Source organism: Melospiza georgiana, chromosome Z, assembly GCF_028018845.1.
Source record: "Melospiza georgiana isolate bMelGeo1 chromosome Z, bMelGeo1.pri, whole genome shotgun sequence".
Classification (NCBI taxonomy): Eukaryota; Metazoa; Chordata; class Aves; order Passeriformes; family Passerellidae; genus Melospiza; species Melospiza georgiana.
This window is the reverse complement of record NC_080465.1, coordinates 20,789,868-20,812,447: the sequence shown is the minus strand read 5'-3', so window position 1 is coordinate 20,812,447 and position 22,580 is coordinate 20,789,868. Positions and strand designations below refer to the sequence as shown.

Below are 22,580 nucleotides of genomic sequence, written 5' to 3'. Positions count from 1 at the left end.
AGTTACTCTCAGCCTGCACCTTGGCAGGCTGCTTGCATGCTGCAATGTCCTCGAAGAAGTAAGAGGCAGAGTGTTGCATGTCTCAGAAAAAAGGCAGAAGGAAAAGAAGCAGAAGTGCCACATTAGCTGTATCCCAAAACTGGACAGTTGGGACAATGAGGCTCTTCTAGGGCACTTGTCAAAATGAGTCAGCTCACCACCTAAATCACCTTATCTGTTATCTTACCCAGATATCTGTAGTAACAGATACATTGTAACAGCAGTGGTGGCCTGACATAACAACTCTGCAGTCTCCTCAGATGCAGAGAGGACAACAGTTTGCTTCCAGCATTGGAAGAAACCACTGGAGAGAAGTTATTTTAGGAGCTTGAAGGAGGAGATTCATTGAAACTCCAACAGCAGGAGGGACCAAGAATAAAGAATTTCTTTACTATTCCAAAATTCTGAAATAATTAAAGCGTAATGAGCCAGACAAGGACACGATTCTTCAAAGAAGCAGGTCTGGGGGCTTGTTCCAGAGGGTCTTTTAGAAAGAGTTTAGCCACAGAGGGATCCCCTAGCTTGTAGAGCCTTGCCTGTACTGGCCATGTGCAGGTTTGTGTTGCATGACTTCACCATCCTGCACACCCTGTCTTTCTACCAGATTTTAAAAATTCAGAGCCTCCATTACTCTTCTGGTCTGCTTTTTATTCATATCTTGAGTCTTCAGTCCCCAGTACAAAACAAAGGGGATGGCACTGAAAAGCCTAAGTCCAGAACAAGTGATATTTATCAAAGACATAAAAGACAACAAAAAGGGGTTTTATAAGTACAAGGGGACAAGGAAGAGAGGAAAGGAAGGGAAAAAACAACAGGGTGCAGAGAGCTGCAGTTTCCTGCACCCTGTGTCACTCACTCTTTGCAACCCATTCTCACACAGTGGCAGGAGTCCATGGCAGAACAGGGGATGAACAGGTTAAGGAAATGTAGATAAGAGAGATTTTACTCAGCAGAGCTGATGAAATTTACTCTTGAGAACTGAAAGGACTGGCCGAAATACCCTCTGAAGCATTAACAATTATCTGTGAGAGCTTGTGGAGAAGAGGGAAGGGCATGGTGAATTAGGGGAGATCAAAGAGAATTCTGACTTCTTTTAAAGGTGAAATTATAGACATCAGCCTAACTTCAAAGAAAATGGGGTGAAACATCTGGCACAGATTTGTGAAGGGCCAACTGCATCAAATCAATCTATTTTTCTTACTAAGAGCAGGCTGGTATCTATCTGAATTTCAGCATCTTCTTATAAACTACAGTAATATGGACCAAGCTGTACACCTCCTTTTTAGAGACTGAAAAGGAATAAAGAGACAGTAAGAAGCAAAGCTGAGGTAAAGTAAAGCACTTAAACAGTCTAGGCGTCCCCAGGCCTCCTTTGGATATCTTGTAGTAAAGATTTGGAATGGAATATAGATCATGGTGAACTCTGGAAACTAACAAAATGAAATTTAATCTGGGTAATTAGAAAGTATTACCCTGAAAACTGTCAGAGAAAGACATAAGAGGGAAAATCTAGTAAGACAGCAGAGCTGAACAACAACAGCTGGGGTTTGCAATAGATAAAAAAAATAAGTCCAGAATTAAGATATTATTAGACAAACCCCAAATCCCCTTCTCCTGGAAAGCATTAAGGAAACAGCTGTCTAGAGAGTTTCCACTTCATTCAACACTGCAGCAATGCTGTCTAGAGAGCTAGATTCATCTCTATAGAAGGAAAAACAGATTAGCGAATGTTCATAGTAGAAGAACGATGGAGAGGTTTATAAAATATGTGATAATGGAAGTGAGATGAAAATCCATTTGTTTACTTCAATCAGAAACACTATGACACATATAGGACAGTAGCTCTCCTGCATATACAGTAATTTTGAAGAGACTGTAATAGTTTCCTCTCTGTGTTCACTGAGAAAAAGTTAAAGAAGATATCTGCGGAACTACAGCAAGGAAGATCAGATGAGCTACTAGAAAAATATGTTCACTGATGTTGGCTTGTTTTTGTTACTCTTTAAGGATAAGGGGAAATCCACAGAGGGCAAAAGGCCCCTAGTATCAGTGAAGCATAGCTGATTTTCTGCACTTCTAGTCTCCTACCAGCCATTTCACATCTTGCTTACCTGTTATACAGGAGAATGTCTGGTACCCAAATCTGGTCGGCAGGAAATCGCAAGTTCTGCACTCCTGGGTATTCATACTGATCCCAAGACAAGTAAACATCAACCCAGGACTGTTGACAAACACATACATCAGATTATATGAGCTTTTAAAAGTCTTCTAATTTCTTTGTAATATTATGGGAATGGAATAGATTTTGCCAATAGCAATAGCCTCAGTATGATAATAGTTTAATGCTCGGTTTTAATTATTAAGAAAGGCTGGCATATATAGAGGAAATAACAGTGTGACTACTGAAGACAGTCCTTAGCTTTTCATCTTGTGTCCAGGCATCCCAAACATTTGCTGGATGGCTGGCAGATCCGCTGGCAGTAGGCACTTCCATGAGGTCTGCTGGTTCTGAAGAAAAGTGGTTTTTGAGGTGGTTAGTGTAGGTGGACCATGGTCTGAGTCTCCTCATCGGGTGGAAATCATTTAATCTGTTAGAAAGGTTGGGTGGCTCTTTTACTAACCACCTTGCTATGAGAGGTAGGCAAGTGAACTTTACATGCCAAGGGACTGTTTCTGATCCCATCTCCTCCAACTCAACACAGTTAATTCGAGAAAGGTGCAGGAACAGCTTTTGGGAAGAACCTTCTGACTTACAATGGAGCTCAGTGGGAGGCTTGCAAGGGAAACCTTAATCAGTGAAACATCTCTGCAGAACATCTGAATCTGTGGAACAACTCTGCAAAGGACAGGACACCTACAGGCTCTGACCTAACAATCCTGTAGTCATATAGGTTTGTCTCAGTTAGTTTTTGCAATATGAAAACACTCATTTCTGCTGCAAATCCCAGTGGGTAGTTGAGGAAGAAACAGCCTGCTCAGCTGAACATATTAATATGAGATAGTGTTTGGCTGTGAAAATCAAAGTGGAATAAGTTTAATCATTCAAGTCTCCCACTGGTTTTTCCTTTAAGAACTGCTTCCTTCCTGACCACAGGCCCTTAAAGAGATCTCTTTATGCAGCAGAAGAAAACACTGTATCTCTCACCATAGGCAGCCAGGCAGACCTGATGGGAAATTCCATCCTGTAAAGGAGGTCCCTTTCCTTAGTGAAGGTCAGTTTTGCTTATTCTGTGTGAGCATGCAGGTGAATACTCAGCTGGAGCAGGTTGCAGAAGAGGGAGCAGGAATGTTTATGTGAGGTTTGTCAAGCATAAGGGAAGGCAATATCCCAGAGAGCTGCCTGGGTGCTGCCAGCAGCAAAGCAGCCCTGGGCCATCTGTGGTCCCTGGACTACCCACCACCCCCTATGAGTAGTCTGCATGTGACCACTTCTGTGTTCAGGGACAGATGCCCCGGCTCCCAGTCTCAGGCCGAGGTGGAAATTTCCAAGAAGTGGTAGGTGCAGGTGCCTGTTTTACCGGATGTTGCTCATAAGTCCCCATCACTGGTTATGGAGAGGGCCTTGAGCCCCTTGAAGATACTCTTCTCAGCTATGATGAGACTCTAACTCTGGACTCTTTGTTACTAGATCACTACATCCACTGGCAAAACAATGCAGTTGGTTTCCATGCTCAAAAGGTCAACAGGTCTTTCCAAAGGATTAATGTAGTCTCCTGAAGTTAATTTTCAATTCTAAAAGGAGTACTAGAGAAATTTTAAAGGACTCAAAATGCCTGTATTGCATTATACATAATCTATAAGATAGCAGTCTTGCTTTTCTGCTAAGAAATCACATTCAGTAGTTTTCAATTAGAGTTTCTTTACTAACAGAGGTTACTCACCATCTGCAGCCAAGCATTGGTGATCAACACCTGATTCTTCTCATCCTTTGAACAAAAGAGGGAAGGAAAGACAAGAGAAAAGGGGATGAAAGAGTTTGATTAGAGATGGAAGAGTTTCTGTGTCTTTTAGAGAATCCACACTTTTGGGGTACATAAACCAAACTCCATGGAGTAGATTGTGAGCTCACTGAAACACCACTATTTGGCCCAGACAATAGTGGCTCTTTTTCTTATCCTTTAAATCTACAGACTCCCTGTGTTTGTCATAACTGATCAACAATAGAAAGGAAAGTAATAGATGATTAACTTCTTTTTCTGGGGATGAATTCCTTACCAAGTTTTACCTTCTAGCTACCTGTTCAAAACAAGATGGTTTTCAGTACCACACTACATGTCATAGCTGGAGAGATTTTATGTTGTGTTTGCTGCCACTACAATGCAATGGTGAAATAATGCCAGAAGTGCTGTTCTTTTCAAGTATCATTGCTATGTAAGTTAGCTCTGGCTAAAGGAAAGTAAGGGCTGGCCTTAGGCTGAAGCTATCACTTGGCTAAAAGGACACAAATGCTGCATGAGAGGGAGCTCACACACCACCTTCACAGAGCAGGAGTCTGCAGGTTCATTCCTGCATGCAGAGACCATGGGGAAGAATCTATTATAACAGAAACAAAGATGTTCTCACCACTCAGCTGGTGCCCACGTTCTGTGCCTGGCTTTCTGCAGTTACTCGGCAGGTCCAGGACCTGCACCGTGGGAATGGAGAAGCAGGGCTGAGGAGTCACTGTGATGCAGATACACAGGTTCCCAAACACCACAGCAGCCGTGCCCTGCACCTCCCAGGAGCTGAGGCAATGCTGCTCAGCGGGCCTGGCTCACTGTATGCCCAGTTGTCCCTGTGTGTGTCCATGCCCTAGGAAGCTTATGTGGTTGTCTGCAGTGTCTCAGGTGGGAGACATTGCAATTGCAAGCTGCTTGGCACGCATTTAAACCATACAGAGAGCTCCCTGGACATGCATGCCCTCTCTGGTCGTGTCATTATTGCAGTACTTACTCTCCAACAAGGTAGAAAAACCTAAACTGCCCTATTCACTTTGGAAGAATACCAGTCTACCCACCTCAAGCTACCTTCGTTCTGCCTTTCCTCCCTCCTCCCCTCCTGAGTCACCCTCACAGTACATATGCAAAAAACCTTTCCCAGCAGTGTCAGGGAAGGGCTGCTCAAAATCAAACTGCAACATCTCACTGCAGGTGTGTCTGGTTATCTGTGTGTCCTCTGGAGTTACTTCTTCTGTGTCCCATGGAGGAGCTGCAGATTCCTAGGCTAAGGCATGAAGGAGAACTGCCCAGAGAAGTTTCCTAATTACCGATTCCCCAGCACAGCAGGCACTGGACCAGTGGTACTGCTCAATTCTTAGCATGAACCTCGTCTGTAGCATCATCTTCTCTTTTTACATTTGGGTTGTTGGAGCTCCAGAAATACAACAACCTAGAAAGGGAGACATCATTGACTATTACAGAAACACTCCAGCAAGGAGTCCAGCTGTAACATCAGCTTCTGGAAGATTCCTGATTTGGCACTGTGGCCAGAGTTAGGCTCTGCAGCCAGGCCCCTTTTTACCAGGAAAGGTAAATTTGAGACAGGAAACAGGTCTTTGCCATAGTGATCCCCATAAAACTGTCTATCACAGTACCTCTTCTTGAGTCTCCTTAAGACCTGACTACACTGCTTCTGCTGCTGTGAGATGCCACACAAAAATCAGATGTGATTTTATATTGTTACACTGATCATACATTTCCCTTTCTTCTCTTTGCTGCTCCAGCAAACGTACTCCTCTCTATATGCAAACTACAACCCACCTCCAGAGGCCTGGTCCTTCTGCACCCTCTTTTGTTCCCTTGGTTGCTGTGGTTGAAGCAATTGTAAGAAAATCTGTAGAAAAATAAAAGAAGGACTGGGCTTGTTGAGACAAGTTTTTTAGATGCTGGAGGATTCAAACACCATCTTGAAAAATAAAATTCTAAAGTAAAGAATAACCCCAGAGCTGGTAATTGATAGAGTCATCAGAGCTATCTGTGTCCACTGACCTGGGAAATGAAAGCAACCCAGAAACACAGAGGTTGTGTCTCAGGGATCCTCAGAGGCTAACCACCAGCCCATCTGATTGATGCATTCCTGGCCACCAGTGACTCCTGAGGTGTCCTGTAGGGCTGGCAAGCATGATGGTCATCTGAATTGCACATCAAGTACTAACAATATTTTGTGCACTTAGCCAAAGGATACTTTATACTTGTACGCTGCACATGTCCTCCTAACAAAGACTTTCTGTGTACTGTTAAAAGAGCCTGAACAACATGATTAAAAATCTGGTCAGCAACAATCAGCCAATGCCATTGCTGTACAGAACTAAGGATTTTTCCCATCTACACTGAAACTTGCAGGGAAGGGGAAGAAGGGACATTCCTCATTTTGTCATCTACCTATGTAAACATCACAGGAATGCATTAAAGTCCAATGTGAGGCTGGGGGTTTCCATCATGTGCAGATGCCTTCCATCAGGAGCCTTTCATAAGTGGCTCTGATTTACAAGGAAACTAATTTTTTTTTCTGGCACAGTAAGTTTATACTAGACAGCTTGCAAAGGAAGATATCTCGGGCTGACTTCTGTATTTCACAAAACAGTTTGTTGTTGTCTTTACCTGTTTAACTGTGTGTCAAATACTAATAACTGGCTGATCAGCTTTGACTCAAAATAATTATTCAGACAGGTATTCCACGTAACGTTAAATTTACTGTCTTGGGTCTGCTTTGCCTGTTTTTTCACAGGGCTACTTTGCTTAGATATGTTTCGTAGTCAACGGAAAACTTACAGTTTTGAGTTCTCAAATGCTTATCTAAAGAGCAATGATGGTCTTCCTTGTCGGGTGTTTAGATAGCAGTAAAACCACAAGGTCTAACAAGGGCTTTGGGCTGCTTACGTTTCTCTTAGCTTGGGTGAAACAATAAAGTCACTTCAGGATGTTTTCTTGGCCATTCAGAGGCTATTCCCATCCTTGTCTTCAGGCTGCTGAGCTCTTAAATGGCATCTGACATTTTGGCAAAACACAGAAAATGCTTACATATGTAGCACTGGTCAACAGACGCAGCCTGATGGGTCCTTCTCATTGCATGACAGAATAGAACATTTTTCAAACAAGGATCTGAGTTTTACAAAAGTACCTGGTTTGCAGAAGCAGCAAAGCTGACTTCATACTGGGCAGGCATTTTTCCAGGTGTAGCTCTCCTGCTAAGTCCTTTCTGGAGGAGGACCCTGAGGGACCAAGGAAAAAGTGCCTGCTGGGGCTGCCAAGGAGAGGAGGGCCATGGGAACCTTGAGTCTGAGTTCCCCCCCTGTTAGAGTGAGAGGCATTTTAGAGCTGAGGTGTCTATGGAGCTTTCTATCTTTGTGGTAGCTTTGCATTCTGTAAGGAAATACTTTGGCCTTTGCAGTAGGCTGATTGTCTGGCCTTTCCAGAGCTGCAGAAGAATTACAGCTCCTGCCATCTTCATCATGACCTGTGTGCTGTATGCACCCCTAAACAGCTTAGCACAGAAGGGACTGTATCTTTCTGTTACACAGACACACACAAACAATTAACTTGGACAAAGTCTGTCCCAGGAGATCACTGGTTACTTATCTTTGCAGAAATTAAAAGGTAATTATTGAGCTTGGGAAGTGCTAGAGGCAGTTCCCTCATTCTGTGTCACTGGTTTATGCAGAGGAGTTTAAAGGTCAGTTGAGAGGATGCCTTTCCTCCCAGGAGAAAACTTGAATAATCTCTCACACTGCTTTTTCTGTTCAAGATTCCCATCTTGGCACTGTCAGCCTCGGGAATGACCTTCCCTCTGCATTGGGCCAGATCTCAGCTCCCATCTTTTTTTGCAGCAAAGCATTGAAAGCAGTCCTGCAAAGATTCTGGGTGAGGCTGAAAATTATCAGCTCCCAGAGATGCTGTTCCATCATTCCTCTGGTAGTTCTCCTGGTTTGCAAATGTTCAGCTCAGACAAATAATTTTGCTTCTAGTATTTAAAAATGCTATAAAAGCTGTGGTCACAAGTGATTGCAACACTTGTTCCCTAAATCCTTCCTGTATTTATCTGGGTCATTTTCTCCCCTTTCTATCTCTAGCCTTACTCCAGTTAATCCTCTGCCCTGGATATCTGCTTATTCCTACCACCTTTGACCCATGTAAAGCAACAGTTTGGTTTGTTCTGGTGCACATGCTGTGACATGTGAATGTTTTAGTTTGGTTTTCTTTTCCCTGCCCTAAATTTAAAGCTTACAATGTATATACATCTGCCTACATTGTGCACCACTGCCTGTCAGATGCTCCCTTGCCAGGTCAACACCCTTAACTACCCATAACTACTTGGGGCACATCACCTGGACAAAAAAACCCAAAGCCCTTCCTGGTTCAGTAGTCACATCATATGATTACATGTCATCTATGCAGCAAGGCATTTGTTACCACATGATCAGCAGGAGTCATTAATTCTTGCCCTCTCACAGAGCCACAGAAGTCGGAGTTGAATCAGCCACTGAACTATTTCAAGACAATGATCAGAAAAGTCCCTAATTGAACAAGTAACTCTCAATGGTCATGTGTGACTACTTAGGTACCACTTCAGGTAATTGAAATTTTTTTCCCACTGTTTTTATACCTGAATATCTGAAGATGAGAAGTGAAGCAGTCAAGTAACATGAAAACATTGCCATGGAGACTTGTAAAGTTTTGTTAGCAGAGACACTGATCTTTGAGTGGGATCTTGTTCAAAATATCCAAAGGAATTGATCAAGCTTTCAAATGCTTGTATACTCAATCTACAACTGTACAGGCACTCCTTTTCATTGCTGAACCACCAATCTACCCGCAATTTTCAGCTGATTATCTGAAACTCAAATGCATTGAATGGTTGAAGGCTCACAGAGCCAGTAATTTTGAGGAGTGCCTAGGTTGCCCTGGCAACATTTAAGTAAGTATTGCTGGACAGCCTTTTTATTTCAGGGCTCTCATTAAGAAGCTGAAATAAACCTTGTCATGGCAACATCAACTAGGTAGGGATAACTTAAGTTTAAGTACTTCATCTCAATCTCTTCAAAAAAAAAAGCACCCTCAGGAGGAAGATGGAAATCCAACAGGAGGGTCCAGAGCTAAGGCGAAAGACTAGGGAGAAATACAAAAATACAAAGAAATAACAAAAGAACAAACATCTGCTGAGTATTTTGTTGCCCATCCAGATGAAGATACATCTGGGCAAGTGCTCACAGCTGGATATCTTTGTTGCTCAGGATTTCCTCCTATGAATAGTTGGAAGTGATTTCAAATAAGTGTTTTTTCATCTTGAATCACACTCTCATCTGATGCCACTGGCTTCTCCTTGAGGTCATGCCTTTATTGGTTCCTTCCTGTCTTGTAGAGGAATGTGTTCTTTCACTGTCAACAAGAAGTGCAATTTGCCTTCGGTCTTCCCACTGTGTAGCAGCTACTACAAAGGCAGTGTAGTAGGCTGTGGAGGCTGTGTTGTCCCACTATCTTTAACCAGCCACATTCTTCTCCCCCCAGTTTGGGGGACTACCATTGTATCTCTATCTGCTGCTTTCAGCAGAATCTATCCACTTGCTTTTGAGACAGGAACTTTACATATTGGAGGTTTTGGCCCCTGACAGATTATACTCCTCCCCTTACAAGCCCCTGAGCCAGGAGCAATCGCTTGTGGTGACAGTGGAGAGTTTAAGCGAACCCGGTACTCAGAGAAGCACAGCATTGAAAGAGGGACTGTGCCAGAGAAGCCTGCAAACACATGGATGCCAGCCATACTCCTTAGGCTGTGTAATGGATGGTTATCAAAAGTCCTCAAGAGGCACTCCTTGACTCCCTGTATGTCAGAGACCAACCAGACATGGATGTTAAATGCAAAGGCCTGGATACAAAAGCCACTGCAGCAGTACTAAACCCACACATTCCCCAAAGCTAAGAGCAGAAGTAAGAAATAAGGGAAGAAATGCCAGTTTCTGTTGCCAGTCAGGGCCTCAGAGTAGGCAGCCCTCTCTGGTGAGAGGGCTGGTGAGTCTCCCAAGCCTACTTGATTTGTGTCCCACTTTCCTTACCCCTCAGCATCTCCCAACATTCCAATTTCCATTGTGGTGAAAAAAGGCAGTCTTGTTCTTGCTCTGCACATGCGAAATGACTTCCAACCACTGCCTGGGGCTGTGGGTACTTGACTTAGGAACTAATTTACCCCGAAGATGAGGGAACTGATCTCATTCATTGGTGTGAATTGTGACACAATGTAGCTTCACTGGGCTTGAGACTGTTTGACTTCCAAGTTCCTCCACAAAGACCTGCAAATTGCAGGACTCCCTGCTCCAGAGCTCTCTGACATCCTGGGAAAAGTGAAGCCACCAGCTTTGTCCCTCTATTTCAAAGATAATTCTCATGGAAGCCCCAGAAGCTGGGTCAGAGGGCCTCACATGGCCTTGCAGCACAGTGCTGCTCTCTTACTGCTTGGATAAGCTGACATACGTGCTTAGTTCCTGAGGGAAAGGGTGTTATGTCACCATACAAAAGCTGTTCAGTCCGCCATTAAAATCCCAAAATATCCACACGTAGCATGTAGGTGGTTTTTAAATTCTCCAGGGTGGATACCTCCTCCTGAAATACCCTCCATGTATTTTGTGCACAGTTGGCAGTGCTTCAAACAAACAAGATTAGACACAAATCTTTATTCTAGGATATTAATTATTAATTGCCCTTTTCAGCATTTGAAATCACAAGGAAAACAGCAGAAGAATTGGTGAGAAAACCAACACTGAGTACTTATCAGAGACCCACATTCAATCTATCTGCAAGGTTCTCTGTGTTTTTTCTTTTTATATTTCCATGCTGGTGTGACAGCACAGCAAAAAATAAGGGAATGTAGGTATGTTCCAAAACTCAAGTGAGCTCTTAAAGCCTGTGATTAGGGATAGAAAATAGGAGGAAAGATTTTACTCAAGCGCTGAACTCATTGTCTCTCAGGAGTTACCCTCAGAGAACTCAGAGAAACTAAGAAATACTAGGTTCAAGGCAACCCCAACAGCTTTGGCTTAACTGTTTTACTGCAAATCTTTGATGCCTCAGATTAGTTAACCAAAATTAAGGAATATACATGAGCTCAAGATCTAAATTCCTACATCTACAAACAACAGAGTACAGTCTTTTCACCACTCAGACAGAAAATTGTTTAATTATCATGAAATGCCCAAGCTGGATGACCACAACCAAAATTCTCAGAAGCAAACCAGCCTTTCTTTTGTTAGAGCCACTGCCACTATGTGCAGCTTGGGGAACCATGCTGAAAGAAAACAAACCATGGCATTTCTTCCCACTAAGTGAGCTGCCTCCACTCTGAGCTGAGGCAGAAGTCATACAAAATAAAAAGATGCCTGTAAAGTTCAGGCAATTAAAACTCCATCATAATGTTTCATGCAGGCATGTGCAAGTAGTAATAGTCAGGAAGCCGTACTACCCATGGTGCTTAATTTCATTGTACTAGCAAATTCAGATGTCTGTTTAACTGGTTTAGTGAGACTGGCATTTTGATAATGTCTGGCATATAGGGGACAGCCAAAATAATAATTCATTGCTCAATTAGCCTTGAATTTCTCAATTTTCAATACCCTCCAATGCTAATGGAGAGGAATTTTATTTTTTCTTCCTGCAGTTGAAAATTGGTCACACTAAGTGAGTTTTGTGACCAAGAGAGAGATTTTGGGATTTAACTCCAATGAATCTGTTGGTCTAAAATCCTTTCTGTAATTTTTCTGTCTGGAATTTTAATGCTCTTGGTCACAAATTGATTTTCAGCTTTTATGATGGTGTTTAGTCTGTTTTTCTTCTCAGTTGCACCATTTTGCATCAGCCTTGCTGTTCTGGTCTCATTGAATTGTCTCTTGCAAGGTAAGAGTGACAAAAACTTTCCAGAAAGATATGTGGTTTGGTAGAGTAGGTCTTTCAAGGAGATACAGAGTAAACATTGCTCACAAAAGCTATGCAGGAAGCCCAAAATAAATACAAAGGCATTATTAGGAAAAAAAAAAAAAAAGATGCTTTAATCTAGAAGGGCTGAAAGAGTCAGTTGAACGGTCAAGCTTACATAGTTGAAGATATCTATCTGTAAAAGATTTGTACGGGATGTACTATAGGGATTATAGTTTAATCTAGTAAATACTGATACTATATTGGGAATAACAAATGAATAGGTGCTTATGTGCACTGCATATTTTTATTTGTTTCCTTGAATTGCTTGTATGTTGATCTGGGTTTACAACATAACACCCAGCATAGATCTTTGTATGTGTGAGAATGTAGAATGAAAGGTGGGAGGGAATGACCTAGATGCTGTAAGGTCAGTTTAACAAGGAAGAGGTGAATTAGAGCTAGAAAATAAACCTGGAACTTTCTGGCCTTTCAATACACCTGCAGAACCAGCCCTAGAAAGCTTAAGAAACAAAATAATTTGAAAACAAGGATATCAGCTGCTAAAGGCATTTAGATCTGACAGAAATTTTGTAAAAAACATAACAGTAGGAGAGCTGTGTCAGACAGGATGCACCCCAGGGCCAGGCATAGCATCCCCTCCTGCCTTCTCACTTTTAACTTCTGGCACAGTATACTGACAGGCAGCTTCTAGTTCTGGCAACTCTCACTCACATAGAGAACACCTCAGCAAAAAGGTCTGAGCTCCTGAGGACTGAGTTCAACAGTCCTGTTATTTGATGAGCAGATCACCTGAGAAATGAGCAGGCTGCTGAAGGGAGCTTCAATGTCAACAGATGCCTGCATTTAAAAGTTGGTCTCTTACCAAACTGTTTCTAAAAACACCCAACAAACCAACCCAAAATAACAAAAAACTCCAACTCCTTCAAGGTTGTATTCTTTGATTTCGAGGAAACCAGTGGAAGCTTAAGTTTGAATCCAACATTTTGATAAGGTCTGGGTACAGAAGGCAAAAATATCTATGCTGCTAAGGCAATGTGCTGCTTATAGTGATAGTGACTGCACCTGAGCACTTGGTGAAGTATGTGAAGATCTTTTCTCTTGTCTTCTCGGAACAGCAAGGCACAGACCCAGTTTACAGGAAAAAAATCCAAAGTGAATCTTTGTTTTTATTGTTCTGCTAAACTCCTACATTACCTTGTCTTGCTGCTTTCCAAAAATGCGGAGAGCTTTGATACACCATGGCAACAACCTCTGTACTTTATAAGTGAGATTGTTTGCAACCTTGTGATATCGTAACCATGAGGTTTGAGATAACCCTGCAGTCCCTAGGATGCACAATCATTTTACACACCGAAAAGTCATTTTGCAACTGAATCAGAACAGTCCATAATAAATTTTTCCAGACACAGTATTTGTTTTGACCTTACAGCCTAAAATACATGAAGATTATGTATGTTTTGGCTTCTGGAAGTGCATAATGACTCATGGATTGCTCGAGAATTTTTTCAGCACTTTTGTGGCTTACCACTGGTTACTTGCAATTCCTTTTTTTATCATTATGACCTCTGACAGTCGCAGTTGGAAGGCTGAACATGGAGGAGAAAAGTACTACAGAACTCCACCATATGCAGGGACATCAACAGATGTTTGGTTTTTTTTAATAATTTAACAGTGCAACTACATATAAGACCCTTCAGATAAGGTCTCCTGCAGATGCCAAGATGAGAAATTAAAACAATCACTCATGATGACAAATAGTTTTCACCTAGCAGCTTGCTTTCACATTGTGCCAAAAGAAAACACTTGCATTTCCTCTGCTGCAGAAAATGCCATGCCTCATTTCTTTATTACTCTACCCTCATCAACTGACTGGGCTCTCAAAACAAAATAAGATGAGAATTTTTGGTCCAAGTACTCTTGGATGTCTACCCGTGCTTGGGTTTGCAGAGCTTGGCAGTGTCTGACAGGGCTCTGTGAGAGAGATCACCAGCCAATGCCCTCCTGATGCACAGGGAGTGCCTGGACGTCAGACTCCAAACAAAAGTGACCCTCAGAAATGGCATACATGAGACAGCTCAGCATGAAGCTGTCCTTTCACACAGAGGACAAGGCAAACTGAACTGAACCCTGCTGTTAAACAGGGGATGTAACTGTCCCTCTTTCTGCTCACTTGTTTCCTGAATGTAATGGGCCTGTCATGGCTGTAGTTACGAATTAATGTAATTTTGGGAAGAAGTCCGAACCCCGAAGTCTTCATCTGCATTTGCCCACCCCAACTGTGAAAAGTAGATAACATGTTCTTCTCAGCTTTGAGTACAATGGCTAGCTTTGAATCCTAAAAACCATACATATCCTGTGTAGGCAAATACATGCACAAATAAGCAGAAAACATAATCCAAAGCAGTCATGCTTTGACATTTTCTTTGATGGGTTTTAAGAAGAGGAGGTGAGATTTTAAGCAGTTACTTGTACTACTGCTTGGAAAACCATAGAGATCTCAGAGCAGTCTTTTCTCTCTGTGTAGCAGTGTGCAACTAGATTGTCACCAATGCTGTTCTCAGCAGTCTGTCAGCAGAAGTTGAATTCAGGATTCATTAGATTTTAATATAGTATGTGTAGGAAACAGACTTATGGAGGCATGTGATGGAACCTGTCCCAGATAGAAGTGCTTTAGATGTGATGACAGGTCTTAGCATGGGTAAGGCACAAGGTTCTTTGACTGTCAGTGGCAGACCCCTTCTCATTTCCATGCAACAATGAAACAGATTTGTTTTCATCTTCTTCACATTGTTTTCTCCTGCAGGGAAACCAGAACAGGGTCCACTGTCTCATGCCCATTGCAGTGACTGCTTGCAAAGTATCTCAGTGAGTCCAGCAATGCTGTAGTATGTCTTGGCACATGACACTTTCCTGAGCATGGAGTGCTTTTTTCCCAGGGAGTATGATGTAAAAAATGCCTTCATGCTGGGGCCCTGTCTATCATCCTGCTCTGTTACAGCAATGACAGACCAGCAATGTTACACCAGACACATAGGTCCTCAAAAAGAGCAGTTTTTCCCTTTGTTAATGCATACACCATTGCCAAAACTGTGATGCTGTCTTTCCTCTTCCCCAAGTGAAGAGCTATGCACCATCTGCTTTGTCTTCCACCAGGCAGAGCAGCTGAGAAGGCAGAGTCTACTCACCCCAGACTCCCATTTGATTGAGCAGAGATGGCCACTTAGTTTGCCTCATGGTGTCTTAGCTGACAGAGGTTACCTCTTCCTTGTAGCTTGACTGTTTTTCTTTACATCACTGTGGCTATAACGAGCTTCCTTTTAAACAGACATTTACTTCAGCAGCTGGAGGAGACAGACACCGCCATCTGTCCAGCCAGCAGTGGAGGATGAGGGGCTTACAAGTACAGTGCTTGTTGCTGGCATATTTCTGCATTGATTCCTGATTTAAGGACCCAGGGGACCAGTGTTTTGTGCACTTTCAGACTGGTTGGTTTAGCCACATTGTTAATGCCACAATGACATTTTCAGTATAGGGATTCAACCTCCATGTGATTTTTTTGTCCTGCACTGAGGAGACAGGCACCTTTTCACATCATCCAAGGTAAAAATTTCAGGTAAGTCTGGGTGTTTTTTAAAACACTTTGGGTTTGCAAGACCACAAGCCTGGAACAGGTTCTGATTAAAACAGATTAACATCTAGCGTCTGTACTGAGTACAAAGATGTAGCGAAAAAAAGCTTCATTTCTGAAAGGTATGAACATCTAGCATACCTATTTCCTATTGTGGACAACCAAAAGGAAACACTAGAACTACATTTCTTATAATAGACATTGACTTAATGTAGATAAAGCACTTTTAAAAAATACCAATTTCCTGAAAGGTTGGGTTTTATATATGAATATGAAACACAGTTGAAAATTGTTTTATGTAACTCCTCCTGACTTTGAAAATGTACAGTTACAGCTCTATGGCCCTCTAGTACCCACAACCTTCAAATAAGGTTGAAAGAAAATGCCAAAATGAAATAAAGAAGGACTGAAAGAAGATCTTTGGAGCTGAGACACCTCTGCTAAACCTAGAATTGCTTGCTGAAATTTACTTGAAATTAGCTGCAGGAAATCTTTGCTCTTTCATTCATGTAGAGGCCTTTGGTTGACAGTACAGATTTCCTCTCTCTTCCAGTTCAATGCAGTTGGTAACATTTCAAAACAGAAAGATGCATACCCTATCTGAGTGGCTCCTGCCTGCCTCCAGGAATACCACAGCTGACTGGACTTGCCACTTGCATGCTGTGATGCTGGGGGGCTACACCTTCAGAGTCCTGCTTGCCTCTCCAGGGAGAGCACCTGGCATACTACACATTTTCAGAAAGATTGTGAGAGTTTTAAAAAGCTTAAATATTTGAGGCTTCTGTTAAATTGCTTTATGACTGCACATATATTTACACATCTCTCTGTCTATTCCTCATTCCCTCCATAACAGTGACAGTGTATCAGAAACCAGCTCCAAATACTGCTTATGGAAAAGGCAGGATGAAGATAAGAGCACTAGTGTGTTCACCTGTTTGCTCTGCTGACAGGGTGAAGATGGTCAAAATTGCTTGTTTTTCTCATGTAGACGAAACAAACCCTGTCTATATATATCATGGTTTATCATACAGAATCCTCTTCATGATGAAAAAAAGGATTTGGATTATTATGTTAAAATTTTCCATGGGTCAAATCTCCAATTCTGTAAAAGCATGTTCCAGTCAAGACAATTAGAGGGCTGTGCCTCCAGGTTTTACTTTTATGTATTTCTAAGCTCATCTCAGGGCACGCTCATTCAGCGCAGTGCACAGTAAAAATATGATGGGAGAAGAGGCCAATGCCATTATAATATCTAATGAAAAAGACTAAGTGCAGTGATGGTAGCTTTGAATGCGCACATGGTCTTGAGTTATTGCATCCCACACAGCTCTGAGAAGAATGTATCATTAATAATTTGTAGAAACACATGGCTTCTAATTGATTGAATTATTTTTTCTGTTTAAAACAAATGGAAAAAAAATACATAATTCATTTCGTTAAAGCTCATGCTTTGTCAGAACTAGCTGTGCTTTTAGGATGATATTCACTCTTCTAAAGTGTCAAAGCATGTACTCCAGCATTTTGGGAGGATGCTTAGCAAAAGACAGACTGCTTTCATCTCTGATAGCCTGATAAAGAGGAAAAATATGTCTCCTAAATGAGCAATCAGATTTGTTATGCTGAATGGGTGCCATAGAGAAGAAAACAGCAAGTAACTTACCACATCAATTATCTGCAACAAGGAAAGCTGGAGCTCGACTACGAGCGGTTGGGAGTCATTCACTACGGGTCGTTCCAGACGATTGTAGTTCCGCAGCAGTTCTCTGTACAAGCGTCTCTGGCTTTCCCCCTGCTGAGAGACTAGAGGAAAAGAAAGAAGGTGTCTGTCATTCACACTGTCACACAGCCAGCATTGTTTGTCTGTTTTGTTGAAAACTCCCTCTTATTAGGTTTGTAATTAGAAAGCAGTTCCTAAAGATACCACCCAAATTCCGCATATGGATGTGACATGGCTTTTCTGCATATGTGGATGATGAACTCTCAAAAAAATTAACTACTAACACTCTAACTCATTAGTAACTTCAGAAGTTACTGAACAGAATTGGGGCTCTGACTGAATATCCCCATTCCTTGGAGTCCCTCCTGCTGATGGATAGTAGGGTTGAGGCTCCAAAACTACCAGGCAGCTTCCTGGAAGGCAAGCAAATGAATTCATTGATTTGCTTGTTCTTATTTCCTAGACACTGGCTACTGTGAGCCAGCATTTACTTAGCCATATTGTGTTTATATCAAGCATGGGTAACAGGTACCCTTATTTCTTGGAGCTGATGTATCAGGCTTTTTTCTATGCTCAAGAAAGAGTAACAACTGTTCTTCCTACCCTCTTCAGTTTTTCTAGGGTTTGGGTTACTTTCCTTCACTCTTTTCCATCTGATGGCAGCACACTTTGTTAACACCTACTGAGGTGGTGGTATGAAATCTAGAGTATTTAACAGCTATTACAGAGACATTGAATTTCTGGTATTACATGCTTAACTCAGCTTGCACTGAGAACTGACTCCACACAAAGCTGTCATGCAAGCAGCTGAGCATGTTGAAGATTAGCAGAATTTCAGTCTATGCTTAAGTTCCAAGATGCCCTAGTTCCCAGCTTTGGGGTGGGTGTGGAGAGCATCCACCTAACCTACTCTGCCAGGTTCATGGATGTCACAGTTGATGACAACTATGGATGGTAAAGGTTTGGTGACTCCCAGCAAAGCAAGGAGGTTTCTGGGATACACTGCTCAGAACCCTAGTTTCCTCAAAACTGTGTTGATCTCGGTGCTGTGGCTAGTGGCAGCCTGAGCTCTACTTAAGAGCTGCACCTAAGAGAGGGAAGGTCATGGGCGGCAGGTTCCCTGAGGTCAATCAGTCCTGTCAACATGAGTGTGTATTCTCTGAACTGTATAAATTCAATCCCTGGGAGACAATCTACACTCTAAATCATTATTACTTTGGACTGAAGCAGTTTTTATCCACTGCAGTTGCCACTCTCTGTATATGACGGTTTTTACTTCTTGATCAGAGCTCTGCACGTTGAGATCAAAACTTCTCTCAGAGAGGTTGTGATGAATATTATCTTGACAGTATAAACAAACTATAACAACCCATTCTGCCTTCCCAGCCTCTTACTATGCTTAGCAAACCCTTCAAGCCTGAGACAAGCTGCCCTACAACAAAGCAGTCATGCCTTTTAAAACTAATAATACATTTAGTTTACAAACACTCCATAGGTCTGGTTAACTTGTGTTCTTTTCATTTTTGCTGATACTCAAGGGAGATTGTGACTTTCTAGCACGGCAGTGCCTAGTAAACAAGAAAGAAGAGTATTTTGGTTCAGTTTGGTAAATTACACCATCACATCAATTTCATGAGTCCTTTTTCCTCTTGCGTAACATTCTACATGATCACAGGCACCCAGAGGAGCAAATGCTGTAAGCAAGCCTTCAATAGCCCTTGTTGACACCTCAATATTGGTAGCTGTGCTTTCACCAATGTGCTTTCTGACCACAGTATCTCTCCTTCAGCATCTTAAGTAATCTTCCCTGCTTACTTAAGCAGAGATTTAAGTCCTCTGTTATAGCCTTAGTATTTTCCAGTACCTCAGCAGGACCAGACTCCATCATAAATGTCTTGTGTGTGAAGGAAACCCGTGAAAATCCCCCATGTTGTCCTATGGAAAGATGCTCTGAGTTTGGAGCAGATTTGCTGTCCTTTCACTCACCTACCCACCCATGCTCCTGTGCTTTAGGGAACAAATTACTTTCTGAACTATTGCTCTCATCTTGAGTACTTACATAATACTTGCCTTCAACCTTTCTTTTAAACTGGCTCCCTCAGCTTTGAAAAGGGGAAAAGCACCCTTCGCCAGTTTCTGGACCCAACCAGGCTGCTAGACTGCCCTGGTACTACCATTGTCAGGGTGAGTTGAAGAGCCCCCCAAGGGATGGGAGGCTTGCAGAAATCTAAGCATAACCCTTTGCTTTGGAAAGCTATCTTTGCACTATGAGCTTCATCCGTGCTGAAGTCAAGCCTCTTTCCCTGTTAAACTTTGTGAGGTGAAGTAAGCAAGAACTGCACTTAGTTTTTCACCCTTTCTTCAACTTTTCTCTCTGTAATGTAATCCTGGTACTTTGCAATCTCTTGAATTCAAAACTGTTAACACAGTCATAGATGATCTATTCTTAGTCTGCCGAGCTGGCATTGGTGACCATATATTTTTGTGCTGCATGGTTTTGCTTACAAAATGACATATATTCAGAAGCAATGGAGCCCTGGGCTGTCCTGGCAAAGTGCCACAGCAGCTGTTGGTACCACAAAGAGCTGGCTAGCCTAATCACACTGCCATCTCTCTGCTACAGCTGCTTTGGAGAAGGGAACTGAGGTGGAAGTCTAGTTTGACTTATATGTTCACAGCCTTTTCCTTTAAATTGTAATTTTCAAATATTTAATGTTTCATACTCAAGACAGATTTCTGCTTTTTTTCTCCTATGTTTGTGCTAATGCATTTTGACACTACAACTCTGTGTGCTAAATGGAGTGCTTGCTGGTGATGGGGAAGCCTGAATCTCCCAGGACTAGTGGTAGAATAAGCTTTACCACTGACTACCCCTCAGTCACAGCAAGTTTAACCAAAAGCAGTGGCACTGGTTCATCTTTTAAACTAGGCTAGATGACGGATGTCAATATTCAAGGTTGCGAAGTCAGTCTCCCAAAACCAGTGCCACACTTGCTTGCCTATGTTACTGGTAAGTAAAAGTAACTGGCAAAGGGCATGTTTTCTAAGGAAAGGATCTGAGAGTTTTTATGACCCACTGCCCATGATTGTGTCTCCCTTGTCTATGAATATCTTTGAAGCAGTAGGAAAACATACAGACTCATTAAAATTTGAGAGAAGAACAGTGTAGGATGTTTACCTCAAGCTTAGCAAGAGTTTTGACACCATCTCTGAAAAATTCTCACGCACATTTGTCTATGCCTTGCAGGCTAGATAAGTGAACACTGGGCAGAAAAGTGGCTGAACTGTCAGGCTCAGAGGATTGCAGTCAGCAGCAAAAAGTTCAGCTGAAGGCCAGCCAGTGGTGGAGTGCTCCAGGGATGGATACTGGGAACAATGATATTTAACACTGTTACGAATGATGGGACAGAGTGCAAGCTGGGTTTTTTTCAGATGGTGCAAAACTGGGAGGAGTGACTGATACAGCACAAGGTTTTCTGCCACTGAGAAGGACCTTAAAGAACTGGAGAAACAACTGACAGGAAGCCCATGAAGTTCAATGAAAAAAAGTATAAAGTTGTCCTGCGCCTGAGGAGTAATCCCAGGTGCCAGAAAAGGCTGGGGGCTCGCTGTCTGGTGAGCCGGATAGCACAAAAGCCCCAAGGAACCTTATAGGCGCCAAGCTGACTATAAGCCAGCCATGCACCCTTGTAGCAAAGGTCACCAGCATCCTGAGCTGCAACTGGAAGAACCACACAAGTAGGTCAATAGAAGTGATTCTTTCTCTCTACTCAGCACTGGTGATACAGACCTGGAATGCTGGATCTAGTGCTGGGGCTTATCAGCAGAAAGGAAACATGGAATTACCAGATCAAGGGCTGGATTGTTCCTCAAGATTTATTGTTTAATACTATGGAAATGTTCCCTAAACTGCTACTGGAGTTTGCAGACAACTGGAAAGCACAAGGCAACCAATCTTTGGATTGGCAGTTAAGAGCTCTATGGAAAGCAGGTTTTTGTGCACTATGTTAAACTTTTAAACATCTCTCTGGAAATTCCTTCTGTGCTTCCGCATATGCAAAGAAGTCTGCAAGAAGCCCACTGATTGAATGATTCATATAGACTATAAACTGCTACCAATCTTTTGAGCACAGATCCTATAGTTGTATTTGATGTTTCTTTCCAGGATGTAATTGCTGAGAATTGCACAGCAAGGGAACCTGCAGTTAGGTCCGGCCAGGCTGTCCATATGGCGCCCCCAGGAAGGACAGATGCTCTCTCCTTTCCAGGAGCTGTGCTGTCATGCCTGGTCTTGGCTGGTTGATTTTCCTGCTCTGCTTTGTGTGCCAAGGTCCCCAAGCTATAAGGCAAGAGTCCAGCCCTTCCAGTTCCCCAGGTTTGTTCACAAAGTAGTCAGCTTCTTAACTGAGGATGCAGGTCTGAGACACATTCTGGCTGGTTGTGCACAGCAAAGAATAAATAATGAAATATTGACAAGGTGATAGGTAGTAGAACATGGATTTCCACTAGTTTTTCAACAATGACACCTGTATTATCAACCATTCTACATCTGTTTCATAGTGTTCCCTGGTTTTGTTTTCATAATCTCTCAACTTTTGGGGAGGGGGAGCTTCTGTTTTCTAGCTGTTGCTCATTTCTTTAGGCAGATACTTGAGTCCAAATATACAAGTTATTACTTTATTCATACAAGATTATTGGTACCTAACATGATGGCTTTCAGACAAAATATCATAGTCTTTCCATATTACTTTATATTAACATATATGCATGCTAACATGCCTCTGAATTATAAAATGTCTCTTTGTTTTCTTTTCTGTTTTCAAAGACAGTTCCTAAAATCACTTTCATTTATATAATCCTTTTGAAGAACATGGTAAGTTACAATCAACAGTATGTTCCTGATCCATCACATTGTTGCTTTAATATATTTTGCTCCCCAATACTTCATGAAAGGTCTCAAAATTGGGTGATACCGTAGCTGTGACATTTATTCACTCCCCTTGTACCTTCCGCAAGTATTTCACCACATCTATGTCACTTTTCTCTCTCTGTACTGCTACTTTGACATGTATCTTTTGTTTTGGTTTATTTGTTTGTTATTTGTTTTGTTTGTTACTTGTTTCATAAAAGAAAATTAGTAAAGTTCTGGCATTTATAAAAAACAAACACATCAGTGCCATCGTACTGTGAAGTGTTGTTAGTTGGGTAATGATTGTAGTTAATCATTTTTCTTATAGCTGGAATATTTACAGAGGAAAAATCCATTAAATACTATGGTTATCAGGGGTAAATCCTA

At 42.1% G+C, this 22,580-nt stretch overlaps 1 protein-coding gene across 1 annotated transcript in view; it reads right to left on the bottom strand.

The window, feature by feature from the left end:
* The window catches only part of LOC131095815 (neuronal acetylcholine receptor subunit alpha-7-like), a 58,418-nt gene that overhangs the window by 24,839 nt on the left and 10,999 nt on the right, over positions 1-22,580 (bottom strand). The window contains exons 2-4 of the mRNA XM_058043929.1: positions 17,228-17,367; positions 3,921-3,965; positions 2,151-2,260 (exon numbers count right to left, since the gene is read on the bottom strand). Coding sequence (XP_057899912.1) covers positions 2,151-2,260; positions 3,921-3,965; positions 17,228-17,367 — 295 coding nt within the window. The remainder of the gene's footprint in view (positions 1-2,150; positions 2,261-3,920; positions 3,966-17,227; positions 17,368-22,580) is intronic.